General features: G+C 40.1%; 4 protein-coding genes across 4 annotated transcripts; 1 reads left to right on the forward strand and 3 right to left on the reverse strand.

Annotated features, from left to right (window-relative positions):
* Positions 1–444: 444 nt before the first annotated feature.
* LOC18008254 lies at positions 445–2,077 on the reverse strand. Its single transcript, XM_006390331.2, has 5 exons — positions 2,056–2,077; positions 1,783–1,973; positions 1,333–1,419; positions 778–1,213; positions 445–702 (listed from the first exon to the last, which is right to left on the reverse strand). The coding sequence occupies exons 1-4, from the start codon at positions 2,075–2,077 to the stop codon at positions 1,088–1,090; spliced, it is 426 nt and encodes a 141-aa protein (XP_006390393.2). The 3' UTR covers positions 445–702; positions 778–1,087.
* A 3,186-nt stretch (positions 2,078–5,263) lies between these two features.
* On the forward strand, positions 5,264–7,797 carry LOC18008819 (calcium-dependent protein kinase 30). Its single transcript, XM_006390333.2, has 7 exons — positions 5,264–5,918; positions 6,078–6,221; positions 6,306–6,458; positions 6,559–6,674; positions 6,763–6,930; positions 7,038–7,268; positions 7,366–7,797. The coding sequence occupies exons 1-7, from the start codon at positions 5,264–5,266 to the stop codon at positions 7,537–7,539; spliced, it is 1,641 nt and encodes a 546-aa protein (XP_006390395.1). The 3' UTR covers positions 7,540–7,797.
* LOC18007886 lies at positions 7,767–8,942 on the reverse strand. Its single transcript, XM_006390332.2, has 2 exons — positions 8,650–8,942; positions 7,767–8,343 (listed from the first exon to the last, which is right to left on the reverse strand). The coding sequence occupies exons 1-2, from the start codon at positions 8,797–8,799 to the stop codon at positions 7,900–7,902; spliced, it is 594 nt and encodes a 197-aa protein (XP_006390394.1). The 5' UTR covers positions 8,800–8,942; the 3' UTR covers positions 7,767–7,899.
* A 276-nt stretch (positions 8,943–9,218) lies between these two features.
* On the reverse strand, positions 9,219–12,831 carry LOC18008914 (protein QUIRKY). The gene has a single exon (XM_006390334.2). The coding sequence runs from the start codon at positions 12,701–12,703 to the stop codon at positions 9,536–9,538; it is 3,168 nt and encodes a 1,055-aa protein (XP_006390396.1). The 5' UTR covers positions 12,704–12,831; the 3' UTR covers positions 9,219–9,535.
* Positions 12,832–13,617: the final 786 nt, after the last annotated feature.

Below are 13,617 nucleotides of genomic sequence, written 5' to 3' on the forward strand. Positions count from 1 at the left end.
CAATTCTATACCAATGTAATGTCGAATTTGTTACTTTTAAAAAGTTAGTGGTTGATTTGCGAAAAGAAAAAGAATATCCGGGTTTAGCTATAAAAACGGCACAAGTTGAGATTTTTATTTGTGTTTATTTCGTCTTAACTTTGCTCCCCTTTGTGCAACGTTTCGGGTTTTCCCTCCTCAAATGTCGCTGTACACGTGGCTTTACTTTCATGTCTTGAATACGACAGCTTCGTTACTTGTTGAGAGAGAGAGGGAGAGCGAGATTTGGAGGATTTACAGTAATTTGATCCGAACTAAGAGCATGATTATCCCCGAAACAGAAATGGGTTTTTTAAACAATTATTTATTATTATTTTGGGTTAAAAGATTTTGATAAGAAACATTTAGTTTTAGGCTGATTAATGGTAAAAACCCAAATGGGTTTCTTAAAAAAAAATGTGATAATAATGTTTTATTATAATATTACTTAATACAAAAATCAAGAACAACCTCTAGAGAATTCCTTTCACTGTAAATAAGAATTTGAATTTTGGTTTATGACTTATGAGTAAGATGTTCGAAGCCTGAAGGAACACATATCTCTTCTCTTCTCTTCTGCAGTTAACCTATCTGGTTATCAATGCCGCTACGACACGTCCATATATGAACGTCTGGCCAAAACGCTGCAGCGCTCTCGTATTCTTAATTGTATACATTTATGATCTGACAGAAAATAAAAAAAGATGTTCAAAAATCTGCTTTGAAACCGATACGAACCACTTGAGGAAGGAAACTTACTTGACGACGATACACAATGTAAGCAAGGGCAAAGAAGACCAAGATAAAAGGAAGAAGCATTGGTGTCACAGGAGCATAGACAAGACCGAGAAGGAAGTAGAGCTGTATCTGAGGCTCCCCAGTGTTAAAACTTAAAACCAATGCTTCCAGGGTCCATTGCTTCCTCTCTGTCTTTCTCAGTCTTAACCAAGAAGGCGTTTTCGAGATGGAACATAATCAGAGGTTTCAGCATCAGAATCTGAAACTATTTACAAGCAAAGCTAAAACAGCTTGCAAAGTAACGGATCATCTTTGGAGCTTTTGTTTATTTTTAGCACTCATGGTGTCTTTGCTTCATCTCTTCCATCTCTTCAGCAATCTTCAGCGACAAATCTTGGTATCTTCGTTTCAGCTCTTCGATTTCATTCTCCATCTTCGCATGTTTGCGTCTGATTTCCTGGTAATCAAATATGAGCAGAGAGAGAGAGAGACTTTCAAGTGTTTGAAAGAAAGAACAGTGGGGAAGAGTTGTGGAAAACTCTTAGAAAGTAACGAACAGAGAAGATGCAAGCTCACCTGTAGTTCTTCTTGTCGCTTCTCTTCTTTTCTAGCTTCTCCTCTGGAATTTTTCTGCACCTCATAGACAAGAGCAGCACCTGCAACCTATAAGAGAAGAAGAATATGTTTGTCAAATTTCATAACCAATCCAATTGATAAAAACAAGTTTAATTAAGAGGAGCAGGTGATCTAATGGGTATTGAGTATTTGATGTTATGTTCTTGGGATCTTGCAGACGCAGACGAATTGAATGGAATACGAAGAACTACGGCTGTAAAAAAGTCTCCTATTGAGTTCTTAAGAGCGATTAAATCAAGAATACGCATGTTCGGGGAAACACTTATGATCAGATAATAAAGACACACACAGGAGTACTCGTTCCGATGGATGATAATAACCCAAGTCTCAATTTTGGTGGAGAATCAAACTCAAAAGATCGGAAATTGGGGGCGTTGAAAAAGGGTTCACCTGTGCAATGTTGATGATGAATTGACGGAATCTAGGGTTGACTCCAGCTTCCTTTTTGAGGCGATTAGCGATGGGTTTGCAGATAGTCTGAAGAGCTAGGGTTCCTAGATTCAGAAGTGGAAACACTATGCTCTGCTGCAACAGAGTCTTCGGCTTGCTCACGAGAAAAATTATCGACGAAAGAAAGAAAACTGAGAAATATCATTTTCTCAGCAAAAAAATTTAACCAATAACGAATGTACACGTGGCCGCTAGAAACGTTTCTTTAGGAACAAATAAGAAACGTTTCTTCCATATTTAGGCTAGATTCGATTATATTTATTATTAAATATTGAGAAAAAAGGCTTAATAAACAGGCGATAAAGATGGTCTAATATCCGTCACCTCCTCTTTAATTTGGACTCTTTTTTTTGGTTCTTACTTGTAGATTTTGTTTCTTTACAAAGTAAATTGAATCAAAGACTATTATAGTAAAAACTGAAGACTCAAAAGATAAAAGACAATCCCAAAACGCACAGAAAATTTTGTGGAATGATGAAGTCAAATAAGTTAGAGATTTTAGCCTATTGATGTGATATTAAATAGGGATAAATGTAAACTTTAAAAAATTTGTAATCAGGGTAACCATGAGTATGAGATCATTTGCATTTTGCAATATTTCGTTTTAAAAAAATGGGCTTTTGTATCTTTTAGCCCTACTAGCCCATTTTTATTTGTTCCGAGCCCAACCATCTGTGTTTTTTTTTCTTTTGAACTGAAGAGCCCAACTATCTGTATTAGCTCGGATCATTTTTCTCTACTAAGAATATAATGCAGAAAATAAATCACTTGATTCTTTTTTTTTTTTGGTAAAAAAAATCACTTGATTCTTGATCCATGCTTATTGGCTTTTATCTTGCTGCCTTCTTATTGTGCTTCATGAAAAGAAACTAAACTCCACCGGATATACATCTTTTTTGAGTTTTTTATTATTATTTATAAGTTTTTATAGTCGAGATTATTTAGGAGTTTATAAATTATAACGTTTGAAGTGGTAAAAAGAAAACTTGAAAAAAAATGTGGTAAGAAAAAAGAGAGGAGCAATCAAATTCTATGGATGGTAAACAACCACACCGAACCCAAATAATAACTAGTTACAGTCTTCACGGTCGAAACACAATTACTGGTGTGTCTCCTCCATATAAACTTAAAAGCCAAAAGCATGGATTCATTTGTATTCTAAATAAATGTTTAATTAGGGTATCCCATAAAGTATATAGTTGTAGCGTTGTAGTTTTGTAGATAAGGGTTTATATGCAAAAGGTGATGGGACTTCAATAAATTAAATAGTTGGCATGACAACGCCACATACACATGCAATCTCAAATATTTGAGTTGAGCCCATCATTTCATACACAATCTCATGTTTTCTCTCATCAAACAAAGTCCCTTTTACGATTTTTTTTTTCAATTGTTATTTTCTTTAAATCATTTGCCAGCTTAAAAGTTGCACAAGATAAAACATGGTCCATCAGCTTGTCCTCTTTTTTTTTTTCTTTTGTGAAATCAAACCTCATCGATATTACCTCCGAAATCGTAATTAATTATGTTTCATGAAATTTTTAAAATAAATTTATACCATATTATGATATATATTTTTTTGAACATAAACCATATTATGATATTAGTGTCTATATTCTTATATATTTATATATTTGAGAAAGTTAATGAGTGTAAACATAAGAAAGTTCGAAGAAAATGTAGCATAAAGTTATTGAATTTTTTTGGGGCTTGTATATCTTATTTTTCTCAACCTAATGTTTTTAATTCCGCTACGTGACTTTCAACTTTTCCATTCTCTTTTGTTGCCGATTGCAATAATTGTCGGTTGGAACTGAAAGTATAACCGGCAAATAAATCTAAGACCTTCTTTCACCTATTACATATCAGTTTTATTAATTGTCGATGGGAAATTAAAGGACGATATGGTTTGCGCAAATGACATATTTGATGTTGTTGTTTGGAAGAAAACAGATAGTTAAGTATTTAACCTTTTTCGTCTGTAAAATCTAAATTGTTAACAGGGAACGAATAAGAACCCGACATGCGGACACTTATGTCAATTCATTTTGAATATGAATTGAATTACTTATTAGGGAAACGAAAAACAAGTCGTTCCCATTTGTTTGCCTTTTTGTTGACTTTGATCAATGGAATCTTCATATTTACTTTTCATTTTATTTGATATGTCACAGAGTAAAAGTACGATTGATTGACAAAGTCTACACCTAATTTCTCCTATCCATATTACAAATCTGATAGGTTTTGAAATTATCTTCACCAAATCTTTTTGCTGATACTTTCAATTCACCCATATACGTAAATGAGTTTTTATATCCTGATGCCAGAAGTTTTACAACCAGAAGTTATTTAAGTTTCATACGAAAATCTTTGAAAATATTAAAATCTTTATGGTAAAAAAAAAAATCGAATCGAATTTAAAGAGTACAGTATATCTATATTTTTAATTTTAGAAAATCTTAATTACAAGTAGAATCCATCAAGCGGATAATTTAGGTAATGTAATTAGAAGGACAAGACAAAACAACTCCCACAAGTATAAATTACACAGTTTTATTTAATACTTAACACCAACTCAAATGAAACCAACGTCACATTTTGTGAGTCTTTGACAATATCATCACCATATCCACTTCGATGGTCAACAACTTCATCAAACTCTCCCTTCCACGTAGCTATATCTCATCCCTTGATTTTACCACCTCAACAAATTGACGGCTATTATTTTTTTCCGAATCATTTCTTTTAATCTCTGTACCCTTTTAAATACACGGAAAGACGAAAAGAGTAGGCAGTACATAAAGTATAAATATAAATTAACCATTTAAAGAACTGAAAACATGCCGTAAAAAATAACAAAATCGCTGAAAACATGCCGTAAAAAATAACAAAATCGCTGAAAACATGCCGTAAAAAATAACAAAATCACTGAAAACATTTCATAACCTTTTTATACATTGTTTGGATAGCAAACATAATTATATGATTTTTCTACAAAAATCGAATTGCGCTAGAATTAGTGCTTAACATCGTATTGTTTCTATGTACTAATTTTTTGGTTTAATTGTACAGATACTGATCAACTTGCTTCCTAACTAAATAATTTATGTTTGATATAATCAAAAAATCAACTTTGCTCAATTTTTTAGCTGATGATATAATATAATTTTTTTTACACACTATCATCAATTTGATCATATTGAAGTTTACGAAAAGGTCGAACCTTTCATTTCTTGAGCTAAACCCGCGTTTTCTCTTCTCTGCAAGACTGCAGCAACTCACCGCTTCGCCGGCGAAAATCCGCCGTCACCGTAGTATTTCCCAGAAAACCCTCCAGGAATTAGCATTAAACGAAGCTTCTCCAAACTAATACTTTCTTCATTTTCGTCTGCTGAGTTACTGAGTTTTGAAAACTCGGAGCATGGGTAATTGTATCGCCTGCGTGAGGTTTGACCCGGAAAACTCAAAACAAACCCAGAACCCGAAGAAGAAACGACCCGATCGGAAACGTAACCCGTACGACGATCCCGATGGTCTAAGATCCCACGGGCCGATACGCGTCCTCCCCGACGTGATTCCGATGAGTCATCGGACTCAGATCAGCGACAAGTACATCCTAGGTCGAGAACTCGGTCGCGGAGAATTCGGAATCACATATCTCTGCACGGACCGGGAGACTCGTGAAGCTCTGGCTTGCAAATCGATCTCAAAGAGGAAGCTCCGGACCGCCGTCGACGTGGAGGACGTCCGTCGCGAGGTCACGATCATGTCCACCATTCCCGATCACCCGAACGTCGTGAAACTCAAGGCGACCTACGAGGACAACGAGAACGTGCATCTGGTGATGGAGCTCTGTGAAGGAGGCGAGCTTTTTGATCGGATCGTCGCCAGAGGACATTACACCGAGCGTGCGGCGGCCACCGTCGCGAGAACCATCGCCGAGGTCGTGAAGATGTGTCACGTCAATGGCGTTATGCATAGAGATTTAAAGCCTGAGAATTTCTTGTTCGCTAACAAGAAGGAGAACTCTGCACTTAAAGCCATTGATTTTGGCTTATCCGTGCTCTTTAAACCTGGTACTTTCCATCAAAATGAAAAAAGGGTTTTTTTTTTCTTTCTTATTTCTAAATTTAGTATCTTTGATCTCCACTGATCTTTTACATCACATTGTTCAAGAGTGTGGTTGACAATTGCGTTCTTATAACAAAAGAGATCTTTTTCTGATGCATTTGCAGGAGAGAGGTTTACAGAGATTGTAGGGAGTCCATATTACATGGCTCCAGAAGTGTTGAAGAGAAATTATGGACCGGAGGTTGATGTGTGGAGCGCTGGAGTTATCCTCTATATCTTGCTCTGTGGTGTTCCTCCGTTTTGGGCTGGTAAAAAGCAGTTTTCTTTCCTGCTAAGAAGATGTTGTATATGCAGATCTATACTGATTGACTGATTCAAGGTTTTGATTGCAGAGACTGAACAAGGTGTGGCTCTTGCAATCTTGAGGGGAAATCTTGATTTTAAGAGAGACCCTTGGTCGCAGATATCCGAGAGCGCAAAGAGCCTTGTGAAGCAGATGTTGGACCCTGATCCCACTAAGCGTTTGACTGCTCAGCAAGTTCTTGGTAATGATAGATGGATCTTGTGATTTTTCATGTTCTTTGCTACTTGTTTCTTGTATAGGGAGCTGAAGCGAAGACACGGTTTCTGTTTTCTCCTTTGCAGATCACCCTTGGATTCAGAATGCAAAGAAAGCTCCAAATGTTCCTCTAGGGGATATCGTTAGGTCAAGGTTGAAGCAATTCTCCATGATGAATAGATTGAAAAAGAAAGCTCTGCGCGTAAGTGTGCTGCCTCTACTCATTGTTTTCAGGTGATTTTAGACTTTTGTTTTTATTGGTTTCTCTTACTCCCTTTTGATGCTTCCAGGTTATCGCTGAGCACTTGTCTCTTCAAGAAGTTGAAGTGATCAGAGACATGTTTACACTGATGGATGACGACAACGACGGTAAAATAACGTATCCGGAACTCAGAGCTGGACTAAAGAAAGTCGGTTCACAATTGGGCGAGCCAGAGATCAAAATGTTGATGGAAGTGGTAAAATTTTACCATTGACACTTTTTTGTCATAAGAATTTGTCTTGATCAAAAGATGAAAAGGATGTTCTTCTTCTCTGGTACTAACATTCATGAATTTTGATGCAGGCGGATGTTAACGGAAAGGGATGCTTGAACTATGGAGAATTTGTCGCAGTGATAATCCACTTGCAGAAGATGGAGAATGATGAACATTTCAGACAAGCTTTTATGTTCTTTGACAAAGATGGAAGTGGATACATCGAATCAGATGAACTACGGAAAGCTTTAACCGACGAGTTGGGTGAGCCAGACAATAGCGTTCTACTCGATATAATGCGAGAAGTTGATACTGACAAGGTCTTTTTCTAAAACGCTATTAACATTATAAGAGACTCTTGTTATAGAAAGATTATTAAATGCTTAGGGGAATCTTCGATGAATTTTGATTTTGCAGGATGGAAAAATAAACTATGATGAATTTGTGGTGATGATGAAAGCTGGTACCGATTGGAGAAAAGCATCAAGACAATACTCAAGAGAGAGATTCAAAAGCTTAAGCTTAAACTTGATGAAAGATGGGTCATTGCATCTCCACGACGCACTCACTGGACAATCTGTTGCCGTTTGATCTTTACGTTTGTTTATCACCTAAACAGAAGCAATCTGATGGCTGTGTTTTCCTCTGTTCAAGAAGAAGGAGGTTTTTATTTACTGGGATTCTTCGTATGTAATTTTTGTCTTACTTCACTTTGCTTCTAAAGATTCTTTTTTTTTGGTTTGGGAAGTTGAAAATTTGTAAGTTACGGGCTTAGTTTAGGCATTTCCACTGGAGAATGAATGTATTTGTACGTAATGTTTGTTTAATTGTTATAAAGCTTCTTTCTGACTTGGTCTGACCATAGTACAGTTATGATTTCAGCAAAACTGACATAAATCAATTGGACAAGAGGTTTATTTGTGTTTGGTTTACAAAGAGAAAGAAAAAGAGTTAGTCAGCTTCTTGAAGTCCATCCAAAACAACAGATCCAACTAACAAAACGACTCCACCAAGAGAAAGAGCACCGGCCAAAACCGCTTGAACAACGACCAGAGTAGTTGAGTCATCGGGAATCAGCACCACGGCTACAATTGCTGCCGTCAGAACCGGGAGTGCAGCCGAGGCTAAGACCGAAGGCGATGTACCGGCTAGCGTTTCAAGGAGACTGAGAAGACCAAGCTCCTCTGCTTTGGAGAAGACACCAAGCTTCTCAAGAGATGACAATGTAAGTCCCAAGCCTTCTGCTTTTGAGAGCAGACCAGATTTCTCAACCTTGCTTAGCACTTTTCGTTTCTCCAGCTTCTTGAAAACGTCAACGTTTACATCTTCGCTCCCTTCGAAGAATAATCCGGCTCCGTACCATTGTTTCTTCCACTTTGCATCATATTTGTTCACCTTGTTTTTGCCCGATTCACAATTACACAAAATTAAGAAAGGATTTATATTAAAAAAAAAAAAAAAAAAAGCTCTGCAAGGGACATCAATAACTCAAATGTGATGTCTTTGTTTCATTATTGAATTGTCTGCATTCTGAAAGAAGCGACCTAATATACATCTATATAGATCAATGTTCATCAAAGTTTACTCCTTTTGAAAGTATTTGACAATCAACTGATGTAAAGCTACTAAACTGTTTACTAAAACCAGAGAAGAACAAATGGAAAGGAAAATGGAGATAGAAAGTGGATTATTGAGAGTTACCTTCTTTTGGGGAGCCATAGAAACGACGGAGAAAGCTGCTGGTGATTTCACGGCGGAGAACGACGGGCGAAAGCGGGGGAGAACGGGATTGGAGAGAAACTGTGTTCGCGGGTGAGCCGCCGGAGACGATATCGGAGCGTTGACAGCCATTGGAGGAATATCGATTCGTAAAGCGATGAGATATTTCCTTTGGAGATGTCTTCGTGTGCTTGTTTTGCCGTTCGCACACACTATCTCGAAACTCTGGAGACAGAGAAACTGCCACGTCAGATGATGTATTTGTGGTTCCAACCAATCATACTCGTTAGCGCTTTATCTCCGGTTTTCACATGTTTATTAGATAATCAGACTTTCTTGACCAAAACTGAATCAGACAATGTCAGTGGTAAAATGATTAGTCAAAATTAAAACAACAGAAAGAAATTACGAACGATTTCCGAAATATTTTGCAAATGGTATGTCATTGAAAATTATGTTCTGTACTTGTTAATCACGAATAATGGTGTATGTGTAAATAATTGTTAAAAATGAGTAATCAATCAATTATTTCAGATTACAGAGTAAACTACGACAAGTTTGACTATTTTTATTGTTAACCTCGCAAATCTGAAATCTCTCTCGTTTGCTTCATAATATTACAGTCAGGTCTCAAGACTCCATAGTCCATACCATCTGATTATAGTTTCCGACAGAATCCCACTAATAAAATAACGAATCATAATAATATGATTAAAATCATAGCTTCTTAGCTTAACCCATAACGAATCTTTTTTATTCTATCTCCTCCTCAGCTCAAATATCACAAGAAACTGCTGAATACTCAAAAACACCTAACTTAGTAAATTTACTCTTCATGACTTCTTTCTTCCTCTCAAAAGTTAAGCCCTTAGATGAGCCGATCAGACAAGCTAGGCAACCGCCGGAAAAAATTGAGACTCGCCGTAGGCATAGTGTCCCGGAACATCGGATGCCGGAGGTAGTAAAACCCTAGAGCCACCGCCACCATTTTCGCCGGAACCACATACAGAACTATTGTGATCGCCAAACAGATTGCTATGAACAGCTTCGTCGCTCTCGGATCTCTCCAGCTAACCAACGCTTGAATTCGTTCACCTTGCGCTGCAAAATCGCCTAGAATGGTCTGAATCCTCACCGCTAAGATCCTTAACCGGTCGTACCTAGCTCGGATTACTTCTGGTCGCCTTGAGCTCGGTATGGTGTCGAATTCTTCGTCTAGTTCATCAGGATCAACGGTTTCCGCTTGTGATAACCTGATATCCATACCAGCCGGTATCTTGGGTCTAAACCGGTAGTACCAAACTCCGATCATCACCACGTACAAGAACGCCGTCGGTACAACCAAATCAGGGTACCAAACAAGAACCAGATACAGAATATGGACTAGCACAGTAGTCACCGGGTTCCTCCACCGCCGGATATTATCCAACCACTTAGCTAAACCCACTGCCCAAGCTAAAACCCCAACAATCCTATACCAATTCGCTTTGCTCTTCCTCATGCTCCACGAGTGAGAATCCGCATCCAACATATATCGAACCACCTCCGGTCCCAACGGTGGTTCTGCTCGAGCCAGCCACGCTGCAACCATTTTCGTAGCGGCTCCTCTCAATGCATCCTGTTGTGCTACACCTAAAGGCCTTATATAGTGCATCCGAGGCAGAAGTGGTTGTCCGTAAGCCGCGCAAACATCAGGTAACAGCGACGGGCACGCGAACCGGACCGCCACTTCGATTTCACCCATCTTTTTCAGACCGCTAGGTAAGAGAACCAAGAGAGGATACGAATTGGTGTACACTTTGTTGCTCTCTAACGTCGAGACTCGAATCCGTATCTTCCCTATCCGAGTGTCAGGTCTATCATCGGAGACGTCCGAGAACATCCTCCAATTGTCAAATACCCCAACGGTTAGAACAGTGCAAGGATCGTAAACCTGCCACGTGTACTGCTCGTGCCATCTCGGGTCGAAACTGTCTGTTATGGTTCGTGTCCGGACCCATTTCTTGCCGTACTTAGCAACACAGTAAGCATCAGTGGAACCTTTACCTCCGTTTTTAGCCTTCATCGGCAACAACCCACGAGCTCCGAGAATCCCCAACTCAAGTATTCCGATTGGTGGTTTCCAGAGCTGTTTAGCCGTCGGTCGGAAATCGCTGCACACGTGCGCCGCCTCTTCAAGCACGTGATACCCACCTTCAAGACAAAGCCTAAGGCTAATCCTTCCGCAGTAAGGTCCACCACCACCTCCTCCTCCTCCACTTTCTCCTTCTAAACTGTGCCATTTCGACGGCACGAAGCGTTCATCGATTCTCTGCTCGATGGAGCTCACTGGGATCATGGCGTGCCCTAGAACCGTTGGTTCTTTAGTCGTCCGGTCTTCAACCATCAGCATCAAGCAGTCTTCCAATGGTTCTCCAGCGACGAAGATCATATCCTCGTGCCAATGGAACGACCCGCTGTGGTTATTCATTGAGCCTCGTCTTGTACGCGCCGACTGAAACCCTAATTGAGCTTTGACACGGACCTCAGGCGCCGTCAATGGCGGAAGGTTTGGAGCAATGTGGAGATCCTGTGCTTCGAGAACCGTAACCCTCAAGTACCAGAGCTTCGGCGATTGGTATACCTTTGAGCGTGTGTGAGCTACGTGTGGAGCGTCGGAGCTCCACGCCTCCGGGAAAGCTTCGTCTACTTGAGTGCCGATCCAAACAGAGAGCTGAATATCGCCAGAGACTCTCCCGGAATTCTGATCCGCGGCGGATCCTTCGAGCCGGTACCACTGAGGCGCGAGCGTACTGTCCGGCGGATCGCGAACGGGAACCTCGGAGAGATCGAAACATACTCCTCCGAGAAATCCCTCCGACGAAGCGTCCCAAGCGGAGATCTCGAGAGTCGCGCCGGAAGCAGCGGAATCTGACCGGTTATGACCAAGTGCGAAAACCTGATTCCACTCCGGAGAGTCTGTTGATTCGCCGGGCCGGTTAACGGCCGGTTTAGACCGGACGAAATGGTTCGATGTCCGGACTTTGACGTACGCGCTCTCGTTTGGCGGTAGCCCACGCGCCTTCACAATCCTAACAAACAGATACTGCATTGGCTCAACAAGATTGTAAGGATGATGAGTCTTCTTCTCTATCGTCGCATCTCCTCCGATTTTGCTGTTGATAACCCTAGGCGAGAAATCCCCATTTGGTCTCTTCGTAACCCTAATTCTGTCTCCGCCGGGAGGTCTCCCTACCTGCATCTTCCTCACTTCCGGTGGATAATAATGCACTTCCCCCGCCGATGGACGCGACGGAGGAGGTGGCGGAGACGGCGGCCGTGGAGGATGGTTATCACCGGGACCTTGCATTACTTGTTGCGGTGACTCCACGACGACAACCACCGGTGGCTGTTGAGCTTCCGGATAGCTACGGCACATATCCCCATGATTTTGAACCGATTCGAAAACCCTACCTTCGTCTACCACGACTACATTAGGTTTCTCCGGCGGGAGATTCTGCATCTGCTGCGGCGGCGGAGGAAACTGTTCATCCGCTTCTTGCGGCGGCGGCGGTTGCTGGCCACCAATCGCCATGTCTTCGTCGGCGACCTCGTCGTAGTAGTAAATCTTAAGCCCAATCTCACCGCGAATCCAGCTGAAAACGCTCTTCTTCTCCAAGGGGAAATAGACGAGACCTTCCTCGCCTCTTCTAGAGAACTGGCTTCCATAGATCTTAACCCTACCGAGAAAATGGTTTTTCCGGCCGCCACCGTTGCCGAACCTCTTGTCGTTGTAGACCTCGACATCGAGCTCGTCGTAGTCCATGTTTTTGGGGTCGGAGACGGCGAAATCGAGCATCTCGTTCCAGATAGGGTTTAGGTCACGGAACTTGGTGGAGGTTCGTTTCTTCTGAGCATCGAAATCGACGACGACGTATGCGCTTGAGCTGCCTTGACCATCTTTGGGGAGAATATTACGCGCCTCCACGACCTCGACGACGAGCCTCCGCTGGGTCCTCGACGGCGGAGGATCCGATTGAAATGGCGTCGTGTTCATAGTAGTCGTGCTCTCATTTTTCGAGAGTGTTTTCTTCTCATAAGAGAGAGAGAGACAGAGATAGCGTTTTGGTTGTTTGTGACAGAGATTACGTTAATCGCGGTAGAGAGAGAGAGAAAGAAAGTGTTTTCTTTTCGAGGCCTTCCTTTATTTATTTGAATATATTCCTCCTTTTAAGCTTTTCGATTACATGTTTTCTAATTAAATTTTCGTTTCTTTAACGAAAAGATAACGACCTCATTAGCGAAATTTGAAAAAAAAAACTTAATTCTGGTGGATGGCATAAAGGTAGGAGGAATATTTGGCGTAAGAGTGGAGATAATGGGAAATCTGATTCCATTCTCTATCGCCAAGGCTTCGTTTTATTCTCGCTTTTTACGTGCTCTCCGATTTTATTATTGTACTATCTCATTTATTTATTGGTGTGTTGATTCTGCATTTCTTTTATTATAGTATTAGTAGGGTACTTTTTAATGTTCCTGTTAGACATTACATGAAAAAAATTTGGCGAGCGAGGTTGTTGGATGAAATCGTTACTACTCCCTCGGTTTCATAATAAGTGTTATTCTGACATATTTCACACATATTAAGAAATTAATAAAATATAAAAATATACCCCTAATTAATATATTTTTATAACATTTAACTATAAAGACTATTATTTTTAAATGAAGGATAAAACGGGAAATAAGAGTAAAAAGTTACATTGAAAATGCAAAATAATACTATTTTTGAAACAAAAATGAAATCTAAAACGACACTTATTATGAAACAGAGGGAGTATTTACTTAAGTAGTTTCTTAATCTAGCAAAGAAAAGCATGCTATTGTTATCCTATCACTATTATAAGGATGATTAATGTTTCCCATTTAAAGTCCTTTATATTTTATAAATGCCACTTACTATTGTACTCG

This window comes from Eutrema salsugineum, unplaced genomic scaffold (assembly GCF_000478725.1).
Source record: "Eutrema salsugineum unplaced genomic scaffold, Eutsalg1_0 scaffold_9, whole genome shotgun sequence".
Taxonomy (NCBI): Eukaryota; Viridiplantae; Streptophyta; class Magnoliopsida; order Brassicales; family Brassicaceae; genus Eutrema; species Eutrema salsugineum.